The 17,830-nt window shown below is 57.9% G+C and overlaps 1 protein-coding gene across 5 annotated transcripts in view; it reads left to right on the top strand.

The window, feature by feature from the left end:
• Nucleotides 1–17,830, top strand: part of PSD (pleckstrin and Sec7 domain containing) — a 48,721-nt gene that overhangs the window by 4,997 nt on the left and 25,894 nt on the right. For 2 of the 5 annotated variants that reach the window (XM_030029927.1, XM_030029930.1), the window contains exons 1-5: nucleotides 4,705–4,829; nucleotides 7,836–8,745; nucleotides 8,825–8,927; nucleotides 9,371–9,905; nucleotides 15,616–16,062. In XM_030029927.1, coding sequence (XP_029885787.1) covers nucleotides 7,963–8,745; nucleotides 8,825–8,927; nucleotides 9,371–9,905; nucleotides 15,616–16,062 — 1,868 coding nt within the window. In that variant the 5' untranslated portion in view covers nucleotides 4,705–4,829; nucleotides 7,836–7,962. Of the gene's footprint in view, nucleotides 1–4,704; nucleotides 4,830–7,835; nucleotides 8,746–8,824; nucleotides 8,928–9,370; nucleotides 9,906–15,615; nucleotides 16,063–17,830 lie in introns of those variants that run through there. The other 3 variants (XM_030029931.1, XM_030029932.1, XM_030029928.1) reach the window with 3 other exon arrangements.

The following is a 17,830-nucleotide window of genomic DNA, read 5'->3' on the forward strand; positions in this document are numbered from 1 at the left end:
CAGTGAGTGCTGAGATTGCACAGTGCCCCCAGGAGCCACTCTTAAGCTGGTGAAACAGGAACCCATGATGCCTTCTGTTCAGCTCTTTCCTGTACATTCCACCTTCCCCTTTCTCTTGGTGAGAAGAGAATCTAACTATGCAGTCAGGGCTAAAAAAAAAATAATAATAAAAAAAAGGTCAGGTTTGGAAGAGGAACATGCATGAGGAGCTCCTAGCTACACACCAATGCAGGGCTGCTCTGCAGCATCCCCCTCGTGAATGCACTGCTTCCAAGCTTTCAGCACATCCTTTGCACGTGTCTCCACACATCTCCATGGTGGCGTGTTTTGCTCAGTTTCCTCCCTATGCTTGTAATTACTCCTCCTTAACTGACCTTTTAGGGTTTCCACACCTTTTATACAACTCTGTATGTGACCACGTTCTCCCTGTGCTGGGTCAGGCTGTGTGCCTGGGGCTTGCTGTCTCTTTTCTGTATAAGATATTCCCTGTATTCATTGCTTTTACTCCCCCTTACACCCTTTCACCTTTCCCCATGTGAATCTTGAGGCTGAAGGTGGGGGGGAGGGATCACATCTTACTGTTACAGAGATTAGCTGGAGAGCGGCTCAAGATTTGCACTGCAGCACAAGCCGTGTCCTGGGAGGCTACACCAGAGAACTGGTGGTTTGGGTTGTTTCAGACTAAATTTGTCTCTTCAGTGCAGTGACTCACCACAGTGAGGTGGGTCTGATGAGTGACCTGCTGGCACCCAGGAAGCTTCGTCCTCAGTGGAGAGCGCAGCCCACCAGCCAGAAATCTCCTGCTTTCCTTCAGGACCATCTTTTCCCGGAGCATCTTTTTACCAAGAGATACTCCCACACAATTGTTCCCCTAACTGCTGCGGAGGGGATTATTTATGGCTCAAGCTGTGCTGAGGCCCCACCTCCCACATCCCCAGGACAGGCTTTACCACTCTGGCATTTCTGCCTTCATCTTGACTGAGCAACGCCGGTGCAGGGGGAAGCCCCCCTGCCCCACGCTGTGCGGGTGCTGCCCGGAGCTGGGACAGTCTGAGGGGATTTCTGTAACAGCAGGTGTTCCTGGGGCGTTACAGAAATATTTTGTTACAGCTCACTCTGAGGCCCAGCACACAGCTTTCACTACCTCCTCTCTACGCCTCTGCTCTTCCAAGCCTGTGTCTCTCCTACGGGAGGGGGCAGCCCCAGATAGGGAGCTGGGACACTGGGGAGGGCACTGGCAGTTGGGCAGGCAGCAGCTATCCCTCGCATACACTGTAGTCTGCACTGGCTCTTTTCTCTGGTAAGACTTTTTGCAGTCTGTATCCTCTTCCAGAGTGCCTTTCACCCTGAAAAATCCCGCCGTGGTCCCGTGTGCCTGCCCCATGCAAGGGAGCTGCAAGAGTCATAGGATGATGCAGGCGTGCTCTCCCCTGATCCAGAAGCCTGAGGTTTGGGGGGGGGGGGGGGCAGGCAGGATCTCCATCACTGCCTTTTTGCCCTGTGTAATCTGTAAAGCAGCATTTGTATAACAGACTGTCAAGGAAAGGTATTTTCACCATTTGTCCTTAACCACCAGCGTGGTGGAATAACAGATAAGTGCATCAGCCCATTAAAGACTTGGCTTATACTGCAGTGGCTCTTTTAATATACAGGTAGGATGCGGTTGGGTGTTGGCACCGGAGGCAGAAGGCATTAATTAGAGCCATGTAGTTAAGTCTAGGCCCTGAGGGAACACATGCAACCTAATTGGTTGCCCTGGAGCCCTCAATGCAGAGACAAGCGGAGTTCAGCTTCCCTTGCCCTCACTGGGACCCATCTCCTGTGGGGCTGGAGTAGCTATTTCTAGGGTGCTTCCAGTGACCTGGGTGAGGAGCAGCCATCTGCTGACGGAGTGACTGTCCCCACTTGCAGGACTACACTGTACCCTGAGACCAGAGCACAGCCCCACCGACTCTGGCAACAGTGAGGCAGAATATGGCCCTTATGCCCTTTGCAGTGCCTTAAGCTCAAGCTGTGCCAAAGGAAATGGCTCTGACAGCCCCCATACACTCAGGGGAGCAGCCCTGAGGTGCATCAGAGTGTTTATTCCAAGTGGAGCTGCAGCTGCAGGAGGCATGCCTTTCTAGAGACTGATCTGTGTGCCTCAGGACAGGCTGAGCATCAGCCCCTCCTGGAGCCAGCTGCGGGAAGGAGTTCTTGTCTACCCCCTCCCCACTCAAGTATATCATCTAGGCCTGTACAGTTCCTGGGACACTCTGATATCCCAGGCTGGTCTCTTCCAAGCAAGAAGTTCATCATTGTGCTGCCCTGATGACACCCACAGTCTTCTGGCCTCGGGAGGGAGAGCTGCATTGCAGGCTTGTGAAGATGAGCAAGGGCAATGCTGGCAATAGAAAACTCCTGGAAGCTGCCTATGGCTGGGCTTGAGGAACTGGCAGAGCCCAGGAGGCTGAAAGGGATGACATGGAGCCAGGTGGACCCTCATGCAGGAAGGATGTGGTACCTGCAGGCAAGGACTGGAGGTGCTGAAGCGCCCAAGTGACAGTAAAGAGGATTCCCAGTGCACTGCGCTCCTTGCTCCCTAGCTAAGCCCACTGGGTTGGGGCTGTGGGGTGGAGCATGGGGGACTCTCCTTGTCCCCTTCTGTCATCTGCCAGAGGGGTTCCCTGCCCCCTCCTGCCCCACACCACCTGGGGAGGGATTCACAGCAGGAGGGACCTGAGGAGCCAGGGCTAAATCCTGATCCAGTGGGGCTTATGTCAGTGCTGGCCAGACCCATGTATGTGGGCACAATCTTTAGGAGTCCTAGGGCTGTGGGAAGGTGAGGGGGATACGGAGCAGAGTGCAGTAGGGAGAGCAACAGCTACTGTGGTCTAAGTACGCATGGAGTGGAAAGAAATGTGTTTTCTGTGGATGGCCCGGATCTCCAGCCAGGGTGGCATGAGAGGACCTCTCCCTTACCCTTTGCAGCTCTCAGCAGGGCTGCCTGCAGATGCTGGGAATGTGCAGGCATGCCTTGTCCTGGTACGGACACACTGGGAAAGCTCTGAGCTCTTCCACTCGGTTAAATTTGTCACTCCGGCTGCGGCTTAGAGAAAAGCCTCCCCCCTCCCCGCCCTCCTGCCATCAAGAAGCTGCTGAAGGAATCAGGTCGTTGATCCCGCAGCAGTGAGGCCCCTAATTAGCCCAGCTTCTCTGCTGGGGAAGCCGGCTGTGTGCGAGGCGGCTCAGGGACCCACAGTCCCCGGTGTGGGGGAGAGGGACTCTGTGCAGGCAGGAGCCTGGAGAAGGAGGGAGAAAATGGCAGTGCTTCAATGCATTAAATATGAGGAGAGCCTGCCCAGCCTGCTGCTTTCTCCCCACGTCCCTGTGCCTGGGAGGGGAGAAGGAGACACGCTTTCTGGGTGACAGTGAGGGCAGGCTGGCACAGAGCTGGGCTTGCTGCAGTCAAGGAAAGCAGCAAGGAGGGGCAGCTCTCCCCAAATTCCTCTTGTAGACACGGTGTGCACGTGAGGCCCCAGCTCCCCTGGGCCTCTCTTCTCACACACATTTAATAACGATTGCTGGGCTGGGTAATAAAGTGCTGTTTAATAGCGCATCGATCTGGCAGCCTGGGCAGGCGGGGAGTGCTGGCTGCCAGCCCCAGTGGCTGCCGCGTGCGGACCCAGCGGGGTGGCCGGGGGCCCTGCCACAGCACCCCTCGCCTTGGCATCCGGCTGCCCCACGCGAGCTCTGCTCACATGTGCCTCTGGTGCCAGCAGAGCCCCTGTGCCTGGGCAGGACACAAAGGATGCATTTTTCCCCTTGTAGCATGAAGTGGTTTCCTGAGCCTGGGGTGGCACCTTCTATCCTTGGGGTGGCTGGTGACACGGTGATGTCAAGTCCCTGGTGGCCTGGGACTCCTTGGCACCTGTGGCCACAGTGCGCTTAGGGCGAGGGCCGGTGGAGAGATGAGCCGCAGCATGGGGCCTGTGCCCTAGGGCAAGGGCCAGTGGCCTGCTGGGGGTGGCCAATGGCCCAGGCCACACAGCAGCTTTTGTCTTCTCGTCTGGTGGTCCCCAAGCAGTGGTGGGGCGTGGGGGCAGCCTGTACCCTGCGGCACAGGGCACAACACGCAGGGCTGTGCATGCTCATGCATGAGGACACGTCCCCGCAGTCGCACAGGAACTTGCAGGCTGCTGAGCGGGGACGCGCCACGCGTGGTGGTGTGCGCGCTGATGAACGGGGACGTGCGCACCAGGACACGGGGACGTCTGCGGTGTTACACTGGGACACGCACACCGGCATACGGGGTCGCGCCTGCCGGTGCACGAGGCCAGGTTCGCGCTGGCACGTGGGGATGTGCACACCGGGACACCAGGACCCGTACGGTGTTACGCCGGCACGCAAGGATGTGCTATACCGGGACGTGCACGCTGGGACACGGGGACGTGCACGGTGCTACACCGGGACGCGCCCGCCCGCACGCGGGGACATGCACCCCAGGGCCGGTGGGGGTCCGGCTGCTACTCGTTCCGCCTGTGCCCGTGCCCCCGGGTGGGGCGGGGCGCGGCGCCCGGCGGGGGTTTCCCATTGGCTGCTGGGGCTGTCAGCGGGGCGGAGTGACAGACCCGGGCCGGGATTAGCGTGACGGGGAGCGGCGGGCTGGGGCCGGTGGCACCGTACCGTACCGCACCGTACCGCACCGTACCGTACCGTACCGTACCGTGCCGCACCGCGCCGAGCCGCGCCCGACGGGCCGTGCCGTGCCGTGCCGTGCCGTGCCGTGCCGTGCCGTGCCGGCGGCAGAGCGGAGCAGCGGCGCGGAGGATGAGGCGGAGGCACTGCCGGTAAGGCGCGGGGAGCGGAGCGGGGCGCGGCGGGGGCCGGAGGCCGGAGCGGGGTGGCGGGGGACCGGGCAAAGTTGCAGCGGTTGTTGCGGGGGCCGGGGCGCCTCTGCGCCCGCCCGGCAGCGGTGACCGGCGGGCGGCGGTACCGGGCTGCGGTGGCACCGGTGGATGCCCGGGCTGGGGGGGGGGGGGGGGGGCTGAGATCCGCCTGCCGCGGAGCGGCCCCGGTGTGCCGGTGCGGCGGGAGGGGCGCGGGGCCCCTGCCCGGGCAGGGAGAGCGCGGCCGGGGCGCGGCGGGCGGCTCCTCCGGCCCCCCCGGCCGGGGGGGGGCTCCCTCCTCATCCGGATGGATGTCACATCCACTCAGGGCTGATCCCGCCGAGACGGGAGGTGCCGGGCGAGGGAGGTCGGGCAGAGGGGGCCGGGGAGCGAAGGGCAGGCTCAGCCCCAGCTTGCGGGGGGGGGGGGGGGCACGTCCCCTGCCTCGACAGCCCCTCAGGAGGGGGTTCCCTGTTTGTCCCACAGCCCCAGGGCCGCCGGGCACCCCTCCTCGGTCACCACGGCATCCCCCGAAACTGCTCCGTGTCCCTCCAGAGTGCAGAGGCACCTCCTGGGGCCATCCCGCCCCGGCTCTGTCAGACGGCTCGGCACCCACAGCCTCGTTTCCCCCGTTCCCTGCCATCCCTGCCGAGAGCGGTACCACGTCCGGGCACACAAACACAGCCCGTCGTGCGAATTCAGCCCCCAGCCCCGCACCTCCTCCTCCCCTCCCCTCCCTGTCCCGTTCTTTGCCCGTTCCCCTTGCATCCTCCCCCGGCTCCTGCGCGTTGTCCCCACACACCCCTGGCGTGGGTGTGCTCTTTCCCCGCAGCGTAAGCAGTTCCTGCTGTCTGCTGCCTTCACCCCGCATTGCCCCGCTCAGCCGGGCAAGCGCCTGCACGGGGAGTAACCATGCCCTGTTGCATCGGGTACAGCTCAAAGACAGGGCCAGGAAAAATCCCTGGACGTCCCTTTGGCCGCTAAGAAGGGACAGCAAGGAGGAGCAAGTTTCTTGTATGTATGAGATGTTTTATTGAATAAATGAAATCCCCCACTGATGTGCAGCTCCCAGCTATCACACTGCAGCTCCCGAGTTTTTCTCTTTGAATGCGTGCCCTGGGCTGCCCAGGCAGCCTCCCTGTAAGCTTTCCTTTACAGGACATCTCCTGCCTTCAGGCAGTGGGACCAGCAAGGCTCCTTCCAGCCCACCGGTGCCTTACAGCCCAACCCATTCATCACAGTGATTTAAAGAGCATCAATTTGATTAATGATTTAAATCAGCAAGCAGGAAGCCTTAGCTCCATCATTGATTTTTTATCTCTATTGCATTTGTGCTTTTTACCTTTCATTATTAAAGAAAAGCTCGCTCCGCTGGATGGTGTAGCCATCTAGCTTCGGTGGCTTGCAGGCGGGCATGGCCTTTGCTCTGAATTTGATAATTCTCCTTTGATAACCAGGAGGACATGCTGTGCTTATCCCATTTATTTTAGCAATAACTCACATGTATTGAGATAGGCTGGTTTTTGTAGATTTGTTATGTTACAGCGAATGCCAGCTATTCCTAGTGATAACTTTTTTTCCTTGGCATGTGTGTCAATCTGCGTTGAGATAAAAAGTGGAATTTCATTTGAAATATATAAACCCCACATCTTTATTATTTATCAGTTAATTTCAGCAACCTTGAATGTGAACACAACCATAACAGGAGAAAAAGACTGTAAAAACAGTAACTGATATATGAAACAGCAGAGTATATTTTTGCGGTGAGTGAATTACAGATTGCTGCTGCTCAGGAGGAGCCAGATTTTTTAGCAGTGTGATAGTGCAGATAGATGGGTGCCTGCCCCATGGGGGTGATTTGGGCTATTTTATTAAGAGTTATGTCTCTGCATCTCTGGAGCCTAAACACCGTTGAGAATCCAGCCCCACATCCTTCAGGAATTTAATCCTCTCTGGTTTGTACTCGGGGCAAAAATCATGCTTTCCTATGTTTGCAATGGGCATTGGGTTTCTCACTTTCAAATGATGAGTTCTAAGTGAGGGACTTAGTATCTCGGCATCTGTCTGAAGGTGAAAGTAGCCAAGGCAGAGTCTCCTCTGCACGCCAGGAATTCGGAGAAACTCAGGGAAGGATGAGTACAAGTTGTAGCTCCACTGGAAGAAAGAAAAACGTCAGCAGCCCTGCTGGTGGCTCTGATGGGGGGTCCAGGTCCTGCCTTCCCCTGCAGTTGCCTGCCCACTGCTGTGGGGTGGCTGGTCTCACCTCTGGATACGCAGTCTCTGGGCAGAGGCAGACAGGCAGGCGAGCTGTGTGCAGGGCGGGCGTGCTCCATTCCCCCAGGGTGGGATTGTCATAACCACCGCTTTTTGGATCTGTGGGTGTTGACAGCTCTGTCTATGCCACCAATAGCAGCTGCGGCATGTGCTGGTGTGACACACTTTAAGCCCAGGCTGACCTCCAAAGAGAGAGGCTCCTTGCCCGTGCTGCTCCTGTTAAACTCCTTGAGCAAGTGTAATTGGAGGATGTCTCAGTGATCCAGTGTATCATTTTCTTTCCCCCTTATTGAAGTGATTTTAGTAGGCTGTGGGTAGTAAATACACTCAACCTGAAGCAGGATGAATGAAACCCATTTTAAAGCGCATAGTGCGCTCTCTTGCCATGTCTGGGGTGCTGGTCTGTGGGCGAAGTGCCTGAGCATCCTGGCACCCTGGGAAGAAAGCAAACACTCCGGGTGCCTGGGGACCGAGCAAAGGGCTGCCACGGCTGCCAGCATCCCTGCGGTGTGATGCCCACAACGAACCTCGCTTGCTTCTTGCAGCAGGAGGAGGTTTGAAGAGGGCTATTTCACCTGGAGCATCTCTTTCTTCTGCTGTGAGGACAGGGCACCTTTTCCCTTCCTCCCCGCGGTCCTGGACTCCTTCGTGTGTCCTCCCTCCCCTAACCAGCTCTCCTCGCCCTTGTTTCAGGGCTGCCTGAGGATGTGTCGCCCCTCGACCCGGCCATCATCTTGGGGGTGCCGGGAACCCGCCTCACCGTCCCCGTGCCACCCTGCCGGGCTCCGGACCTGACGCCTCCGTGCCCTCCTCCGGCAGGATGGCCCAGGCAGGGGGACCCGTCCGCTTCCACCCCGAGGAGGGCTGTGCTGCCTCACCCCCACCATTTACCCGCGGGGTGGACCGGAGGCCCTGGCTGGCAGGGGGGAGCCCTGAAGCCGGGAGGCACAGCCCCCCGCGCTGCCTCACCCCCAACCTCAACGCTGGCCGCCTCCACCTCCTGCGCAAGGGCCTGGCCCCCGATGCCCGCCGTTGCCCCCTCGGCCTCTACAACAGCACCGGCTCCTTGGCCCGCAAGCCGGTGGAGGTGGCTCCCTTCGGCAACGGGAGCTGCCCGGGCGCGGGGCGCCTGACGGCCCCCAGCACCCCACGGCGGGGTCGGCCCGGCCCGGTGCTCTCCTCCCTGGGCAGCCGCAGCCCGCTGGTGGCAGCGGCCCCGGAGGGACACAGCTCTGTCGTCACCTTCCGCTTCATCGAGAAGGCCAGCGTGCGGACGCTGGGCGGCCTGCCACCCCCCCAACCCTGCTGGGAGAATGGCCCCCGCAGCCTCAGCCGCAGCCTGGAGCTTGGTGGGGATGCGGGGTCCCCCCAGCCCCAGCCCCTGCCCCTGCCCCCGGAGCGGCTCCTGCGCACGCTGAAGCTGGAGGCCTCCGTGTCCGACCCGCTCCTGGCCGGTGGCAGGACCCCGGGAGGGACACGTCCCTGCGGGAAGGAGCCCCGTGCCCTTGATGCCGACTGCCTCTGCCGCTCCCTCGTCAATGGGCTGCCAGAGGACTTCCCTGCCTTCGCCAGGAGCCCCCTGAAGCCAGAACCCCGACCCCAGGTAGGTGCCGGGGTGTCCCGCACCGGGCATGGGCTCTGCCCCAGAGTCCGTTGCCCACTCACCACTCTCCCCTCTGCAGGGCAGCGCCTGGCCGTACCCCCGGCAGAGCTCGGCCCATGCCCAGCGCATCGCCAGGGCCAAGTGGGAATTCTTCTACGGCTCCTCAGACACCCCAAAGACAGGTAAGAAGTTGCGGGGGGATGCCCTCGGCTGGACTGACCTCTCCTTTGCAAGTCTGAATCGCTGCTGGGACTCCCCCTGGGGCTGCCCATCCCGTGGGACTTGGTGCCCACCGGACAGCCGAGATCCTCCCCCCAAGATTGGCCAGTTTATGTCCACCTGGGGCCAGATGCTGCACGCATCAACCTCCCCACAGAGTCCCCTGTGGCTGTGCAAAGCCTTGTGCCAAGTGGGTGACGCAGAGCCCTGACCCCTGGCAGCCCCCGGCTGCCTCTACAGAAGGGCTTTGGTGTTCGGATGGGGGCTCAGGGATGGCTGCGGGTGCACTAGCACTGACAGCACCCTGTCTCTGCCTCTCTCACCCTTTTTCCTTCTGGCTCCCCCTCTCTGTTCCCCTGTGCCCGTCACACGTGTGACCCCACTCTTGGTGTGTGTGATGCTGCAGGAGTGGCTCCCCAGCGCTCCCCAGCGCAGCTCCCCACGGCTCTGAGCGCTCGGGGCTCCCTTGCAGGCTCCTCTGCCCCTGACTCCGCTCCCCTGGCCAAGCCCCCCCAGAAGCCTGTCCGCCTGCTGCCCACGGAGCCGCCAGGGTCAGTGCCCGAGCACAGCCTGAGCCACGTGAAGGTGGAGATAGAGATGTCTCCTCCGGGCAGCCAGAAGCCTGGCTCCTGCGAGACTGGGATTATAAGGAGGACAGTGAAGTACTCTGAGACTGACCTGGACACCGTGCCGCTGAGGTGCTATCGCGAAACCAACATCGACGACATACTGGCTGAGAAGGAGGAGGTGGATTCAGCGATTGAGAGCCAGAAGGACAGTGAGAGCAATCCAAGCTTCGGGGGCACACCGGGCAGGAGGAACAGCACACCGGAAGAGGCCCCCGCCCTGGGCACCAGCTTCCCGAAGGATGGGCTGCGGGATGGGGACATGGATGACGACGATGAGGTGTTTGAGGCGACGAGGAAGGAGAACGGGGAAAGGTGAGGCTCTGTACACGGGGGCAAAAAGCTCCTCTCGCCCTTCTTATTATCCCCTGCATGGCAAAACAGGCTCTGCCGAAAGAGTGTCTGAGCCAAAAATCCCAGTGGCTCCCTGCGTGCTGTAAGTGGGGGTCAGACGGGGTCCTGGATTGCCCCGCTGGGATTGGGACTGGGTCTGAGACTGGGAGGGGGCCCTCACCGCCCTATGGAAAGAGGAGGGCAGCACAGGTGATGCAGCCTTGGGCGCTGCGCTGTGGGCCTCGCTCCCCCGGGGTGAGCCCTGCAGCTCAGGTCGCTCGGCTGAGCCGAGGCCTCCCGGCGCGAGTCCCGCCGGGTTAATTACATCCTGCCCCAGTGCTGCCGGGTGTTGGGGTGATGGTGTCAGGGTACCTGAGCCCAGGCCGTGCCCTGGAGCTGCTGTGTGCTGGCAGGCGCTGCCGGGCTGCCCTCCCCTCTGCAGACGGCTCTGCTTTGGCGCCGGGAGCGGTCCCTTTTGCTTGGCCTCAGTAGGTATTTGCCGCATTTGGGAAAGAGGGGGGGATGTGTTGGGCTGGAAAAAGCCTTTTGTTGCCTTTTGTGTCGTTTTTCACTTGTGTGGCAAAACACCCTGTGCTGGGAGGCTGACGGAGTGGGTGACACCATGGTTACCATTCAGTTGCCCACCCGTGGGCAGCTAAAGGCCATCCGAGCTACCATCTGCCCTGTGTCGGGCACTGGCAATTAGGACCTATGGGAGATGGCATTTTGGCCTGGTGGCACGAGCCTCTGCCCATGGAGTGTCCTCTGGAGTGGTGGTTTGACCATGAGAAGTGACAGGCATCATCCGCCTACCCCAGGAGGCATCAGGAGGGGAAGGAGCTCCAAAGCACCGTGTGGGACAGCCGCCTGGAGAGGAAAGGCCCTGGCAGGGAGCGGGAGATGCCTGTGCAGGCAGCAGCAGCCAAGGGCAACTCCTGATGTGTATTGGCAAAGAGTCTTGGGTGAGATGAGGGGGCTCAGCACCATCAGCAAGTGCTCCACAGGAGTGAGGAGAGGTCTTGCCTGGGAATCGCAAAGCCAGGGCAATGCCTGGGATGCTGCGTTGCAGCATGCACTCACCTAGCTGTGCAAAAGGCAGGCAGGGAGCATTTAAGTGGAAGAAAAGGAAAAGGGAGGTTTGATGTTGGCGGTGGGAAAAGGTAATGAAAATATAACCCCCAGTGGTGCCCCTGCACTGGGAAGGAAAAGCACAAAGGTGCTGGGCTGATGAGGAGGGAAGTTGTGCGTCTCGAGGGGAGCCGTTGCATCTCTAGTGGAGGGGATGGATACATCTCTCCCTGCCACCCACTCTGTCCTCAAAAACTTTGGGTTCTAGAGAAAAGTTGAAAATTAGTCATTTTTAATATATTTTTTTCCAAATGAATAGTGATGGAAGTTTTGAGTAAGATATAAAATTATTATCACTGCAAGCAAGTTCTTCAAGTTACTGTAACAATTATCTTGCACAGTGATATTTTATTTCCAAATATGTACTAGTCCACTACAAGTCCTCTGAGCTGTAAGCCTAGACCTGCTTTTTGCCCTCTGAGACACCTTACTGTAGCTCCCCAGACAGCTCTGAAAGCTTGGATGTGTCCTTAAATGCATTGCTGCCCCTAAAGACAGTGCTCCCAGTATAATTACCAGTGTGTATATAGGGGCGTCACGTTCATTTTACGTGGCTTCTTTGTGGGCCAGTGGGTTTTTTTGCTTTGTGGGCCCCTGAATATTCCCCAGGTAGGTGCAGACCCTGCAGGCAGCATCTTGAAAATCACGAAGCTCAAACCGTGAGCTTGCTTAGTCCCTGCATTACGGCCCTGGTTTTTGCTTACGCACTGTTTCTGTGCTCTGCAGCTGCAGTCCTCCTCCCTGTTTACCAGTCACTAGTATTGATGTTTTTCTACTTCAAGCTTTCTGCTTTGCCTGCTCACAGGAGGGTGATGCTGGGGTGATTAAGAAGCCCCCTGGGCTCCCTAAAGCCAGCACCATTCTGCTGCTGCAGGAGCTGCTGTACCCCAGGCCTGTCCTGGTAGCTGGGAAGGACCAGCCCTACAAAATTACTGAAGCACCTTTGGATGCTGATTTGCAGCATTTAGATATGTAAATCCCTTTGAAAATCTAGCCTTAAGGATTTAGCACCCTCTGCGAGGGAGATTTTGGCTTGGTACTATCTTGTTGTCCTTCATATTCTGGCCAAAGGGCATCTTCTTTGGTGATTTACCCTCCCAAAATAATAGCGTGCTAACAGCTAAAAAAATCCAACACCAAATCAAATGAGACATGGAAAGCGACAGAAGAAACGGTGTCTTCTTCCAGCAAATCCGCTCTCTGAATATATTTAGAGTCAGATCTACTGACTGTAATGACTAGTCTAAGCATTTACTGTCTTTATTCCCTTTAGTCCTGGAGAGCCAAGACCTGTCAGTGAGAGCAGGCTCAATTCCCTTCCTCCTCGAGCATCAGCAGACGTGCTGGCTAAGCTGGAGGCAGGGCCCAGCTTGGCCCACAACGTGGGTGCCTTGGGCTGATAAGAGAGAAGAGGCTTTGCTAGAGATTGCCCCACTCCCCCCGAGAGCATGGAGGGCTGGCGGGAGGCAGAGATGCCTTTTCTCCCTGCAAGCAGAGCAGTCTTGCCTGGAAAAGCCCTTGGATCTGCTACCTGGGGAGCCTTTCCAGAGGCTTTGTGCTCGCTGCTTGGTGGCGAGAAAATAGCTGTGGGGCAAGCCTTGTTGGGGATTAAAAAAAGGTTATGGCCCTGATTTCATCAAACGCTTAAGCATGTGCTTAACCCGCCTCAGTAGCCACGAGCTTCTGATGTGTTGTGCTGAGGCTGAGCCTCTGTCCCAGAGCCCAACGTGGCCACAGAGCCGCAGCTTGGGGTGATGCTCCTGCATCCCGCAGGCTCGGGCTGGAGAGGGGATTCTCGGGGTGACGCCGGCAGGCACCTGCCAATGAGCTGGGGAAGGCGCCTGCAGCTCGTGGGGGAGGACTGGCAACAGCGTGACCCCAGTGTGCTGGCGTGGATGTGGCAGGGGAGTGTGGGCAGCTGGGAGGGGAGACTGCAGCGCCTGTGGTCAGTACCTGTGGCTGAGCATGGGTTGGAGTTAGGACACTGAGCCCTAAGAGCAGGCAGCTGCCAGGCTGGAGGAGATGTGTGAAGGGACCTGGAGGGAATGCAAGGAGCTGCTGCGGCTGGTCTGTACAAGAGCTTTGTTCAGAGAGGAGTAAAGTGAGGGGCTGCTGGGTGGTGCTGTATGGCCTCACCTTCTTCAGGCTGAACTGGGACCGCTGCACAATGCCTGCCGTGCCTGTGCAGGCAGGAGGAGTGGGGCATGGCTGGGGCAGTCAGGAGTCTGGAGGGTCACAGGAACATTGGGCAGAGAGAGAAAACTGTTGAGGGCCTAAGGAGAGAGATTTTCCCCTCTCCTCCCCCCCGTCGGGGACAGCACAGCTCTGCAACACCAGGCAGGGAGAATGGGGTAGGCCCCTTCCCCTCCATCAGCCATCAGATGCAGCTGCTGAAGCCCAGTTGCCCAGATCCCCGCGGTCCCCGTGGGCAGACCTTCGCCTGAAGCGCTGCTGGCTTTGCCACAAACATGCAATGCACTGTGGCCGTCGCCTCCCAGGATCCGCTTCTCCTCCACACCCACCTCTCTCAAGGAAGGCTCACTGTCTCTCCCGCCCCAGCTCAAGGCTGGAAACCTGTTTGCTTCCCTGTTGCCTGTCACCCTTCTGTCACCCTTGCACAGATGTTCGATTACAGCCTCTGTGTCTCCTCCCTCCTCTGCTCTTCCCAGCTGCATTTGTCTGGCTTGGTGACGGTGCAGTGACCCTTCCTGGGGGGCCGGAGCAGGCACGGGGGGCTGGGCAGCACAGCGGCGGCTGATGAAGCATCTAGGTCCGAGCAGGAGTGGTGTGTGCAGGCAGCATTGTGCCCATGCTGCTGCAACTGGATTCTTCTGGAGCTGAACGGCTTTGCGCTTGATATTTTGGGGTGGAGAGATTACTTCCAGAGCTTGGATGGTGTGGACGAAACCAGCTGTGTTTTCTTCTGTGGCTTGGTGGCAATACACTTGGTCACAAGAATGAACCCAGCTCCCTCTCCTGGGAACAAGGTCCCTTCCGTCTGGTGGCATTGTCCTCCCCAGCACAACCCGTCACCCTCCTTATGGATTCGAGGCGCAAAACAAAGTCAGCGGCGTTAGCTCGGTTTAGTAGCACACAACTGAGTGGTGAGGACAGTGAATGCATGTTAACATCTGTAAAGCTCATCTGCAAGATGTTAAAGAGGTCTATTCTGCCTTGCCCTCACCAGAAAGCCACCCCAGAGGTGGCTGCTCCTTGGGCTCCTATGGGAATGGTAAGAGCATCGAGCGGTGCTGCACAGCCAGGGAAACGCTGGTGGATGGGCGAGAGCAGCCTCCACCCTGCCTTGCTTACCTGCATCTGGCTTTGCTGCGCTCCCCTTGAAGCCAGCCGGCACTCTGGGGGAGTCAAGCTGCCAGCACTTGGCCTGCTGAAGTAATCGGGGTGAGATTTTTGAGTGGTATGTGAAGGCTAATGAATGAAAATCATTTGGTGCTTGTAACAGCAACGCATCTTCTGAGCCCTTTGTACGAAGCTGTTTGTTCATAACAAATGTTATGACAAGCTGGAGCAGTTCCTTTCCTTTAATCAGAGGAGACAGTGGCATAACAAGTGCTTTTCTGCTGCTTTAATAAAATGATAGCGGCTTATGAGTAAAGTAGGCTTTTAGGGCTGTGTTCATGTTTGTACAGCTGAAGCATTGATGTTCCCTGGGTTGGAAGTGTGCCTGTTGTCACGTGCTCAGACGGATGGGCAGGCTGCACTTCACCTCATTTACAGGACAAAACACTCAGGGCTTCAGGGTTTAGAAACTCCTGTGTTGGACTGGACCCAGACCCGCATTGGAGACAGGCTGGGCCTTCCTACGGGGCTGATCCCTGACAAGATGATGAGCCAGGACCAAGCCTGGCCTCTAGGACATGGGCCAGCTCAGGTCCCTGAGCCCAGAGCTGGGTGTGAGGCTCCTTCCGTACTGCCTGGGGAAACCTGGGGCTCAGCACTGCCTTGTGCTTGGTCCCAAATGTCTCCTGGGACTCAGCATTGCCTTGTGCCGGGTCCCAGACATCTCCTGGGACCAGCCAGCAGACCTTGCAGGTGGGTATTGGTCATGCTCTGAGTGTGGTGCTCAGTGACCATGGTGCTGCATTCATGGAGGAAGGTGTTGTGCTGTCCTGAGCAGCTTCAGGAGGAGCCTTCTAGGTGCCGGGAGCTCTGAAGGCCCATGGAAAATTCAGCCACTTCCAGATTTGGTTGGAAATGGAGCTGAACCACATCCTGCTTCTGGTGCTTGAGCCCTTTATTGGATCTAAACTCAAGTCGAGTGACTGGGAGCAGTAGCCATCTCATAAGCTTCTTATGAGGATGAGCCACTAAAGGAAAAAAAGTCTGTGGTGCATTAAAGGAGAAGCATATGTCTGGAGTGAGGCCAGCCCAGTCCCTCTTCCTATGATGTCCTGGGGAGGCCAGGCATTTCCTTGGAGGTCTACAGATGTTCAGAGGAGATTTCTGCCCTCCCCAGTTTCCTTCTGAAGCAGCGCATGGGCTTTTTTTTCAGGGCTTTGATCCCTTGCTCCTCAGTGACCAGTTCTTCTCTCTTTCCCTCTAGGATCATGGACCGAGACATGCAGGGCATGCTCAAGTCTCCAGTGCCCTTCCTCCTAGGGCACAGCCTCTCCAAGGATGGCATGGACTCTTTCAGCAAGCATTTTGAGAGCATCATGGAGTCCCATCGAGCCAAAGGCACATCTTACACCAGCCTGGACTCCATTGACATCCTCTCCTCCCCAGCCCGCACTCATGGGACTGTTTTCACTTTTGACCTCCCAAGCCTCACCCCAGAAATACAGGGACAGATCCGAGACAGCGCCAAGCTGATCGAGGAGAACTTTGCTCCTCTGGCTCACTTGGAGCCAGACTCTGGGACCAGTTCGGCCACAGATGCCCCCTGGACTGAGAGGGAAGAGGAGCGGGGGAGACGAAGGAAGGGTGCTCGGCACAGCCCTTGCCACTCAGAGGACAGCTTTGGTACTCCCTTGGCCTCCTCCAACATGAGGTGAGTGACCAAAGTTGCTTGGGCCACCAAAGCCCAGTGTGGAGTCTAACCCTGTGTGGCGTGTTTTGCAGCCAGAGCCTAACCTGTGTTTCTGGGGAAGAGGGGAAGGGTCAGGACTGGGTGTGCTGGATTTTCTGTGAAGTGACCGATGAGGCCAGTGATCACCATGGTGTTGTGGTGGGCACGTAGTGGGAGCGCATATCCTTTTTCATCTTTGCCAGCTTTGTTGGTGCTGGAGGGCTGTGAGGTTTCCTCCAGCCTAGCAAGCAGGGAGTCCCAGGACTTCAATCCCATGGTGGCTCCTGTTGCAGAGCAGTCCAGCATCTGTGGTGGCTGTGGACAGAGGCCAGTCAGAAGTCGAGTAGCAGTAGAAATATGAGTACCCTCCCTCCTGGAGGCCAAGACTTCCTGATACTGCTGTATCCCTTACCATCCGAGTAGCAGCCTCCTGTTTCTTGACGGCAAGAGTCCCATGGTCTTGTACCTATTGTCCTGGCCTCCTGAACCTCCTCAGCCTTGTGTACGTTGAGAGATGGAGGGCAGAGATGAGCACAGCCCACCAGAGGCTTCCTGTACATTGCTCCGTGCCTGCCTGCATCCGGGCTCAGGATGGCTGCCCCATGCCTGGGAAGATCTCTGGTGGAGAGGGCTGGGGGAGCTCAGCCCCACCACTTCTAACCTGTCCCTATGTGAGACCATGTCCAGGCTGAAACACTACCTTCCTGCACTCCTCCCCTTTCCAGAAAGGTCTTGGGCTGAGGCACTTGTGACATGGCAGGTGGGCAGGCCACGTCTTTTCCTTTTTCCAGGGTACATTCAGCTGGAGTGTGGTCGGGTCTGGTCTGGATGTCAGGTTGGTCTAGTGGTTCAGCAGCAGAGCTGGCGGCTCTTGGAGAACTTGGTATCTCAGTTATGCCAGCACTGACCTTCCTGTTTGCATTGCCTCCCTGCAAGGTCTCTCTGCCCTTCTGTGCAATGCCAGAGCTTCCTGAATCCCTCATCCACTTTCTAGGCTTTGGTCTTTTCCACACCAAAATTTTTGGGGTTTGGTCTTTTCCAGACCAAACCTATGTCACTTCTGGTCACAACCTATGCCATCCTTGTAGGCTCAGCTTGGGATGGCCATGTGGGGATCTGAGCTCTGTGTCCTCTTTGGTGTCTGCAGTCAAGAGAGGAGAGTGGAGTATCACATCTGCTCTGTGGTCCCTGGATCACTCCAAGGGCATTTTGGGACAGAGAGATGCCAGGTTAGGCCTTCCCTTTCTTTGGGACACTGAAGCCAGGGACATGGCTCTGTGCCACCATGGCACAGAGGCCACAGAGGCCAGGCAAGGTTTGTGCAGTAAAACTGATGATGTCTGAAAGGCACAAGGCAGCAAAGGGTGGCAGTATCCAGCCATGGTCAGTGCTCTCTGCAGGAAGAATTGGCTTCCTATTCCTCTGCGAAGGCAAGGGACTGAAACAGAGCACCCTGGAGAAAGCAAGAGGACAGTGTCTGACTTATCATCCACAGGGTGCCATTGTACCACAGCAACACCACCACAGGGGCACGGGGCGGTGTGATGGTGCAGCTGGCAGCAGCAATGAGGTGGCTTAGTAGAGGTTTTTCCTCACCAGTTTATAGTCAGTGGAGCGCAGAGCGTGCCAGCAGTGCCGAGGATGCTGTGGCACTGCGCTCCCCTCCTAGCTCAGGTTTCAGAGCAGCACTGGGCTGTGGCACAGGCCATGGAGGAGTGTTGTGTCCCTCCCCAAACTGCCCTGGATCCTT

The sequence above is a fragment of the Aquila chrysaetos genome, chromosome 11 (genome assembly GCF_900496995.4).
Source record: "Aquila chrysaetos chrysaetos chromosome 11, bAquChr1.4, whole genome shotgun sequence".
NCBI lineage: Eukaryota > Metazoa > Chordata > Aves > Accipitriformes > Accipitridae > Aquila > Aquila chrysaetos.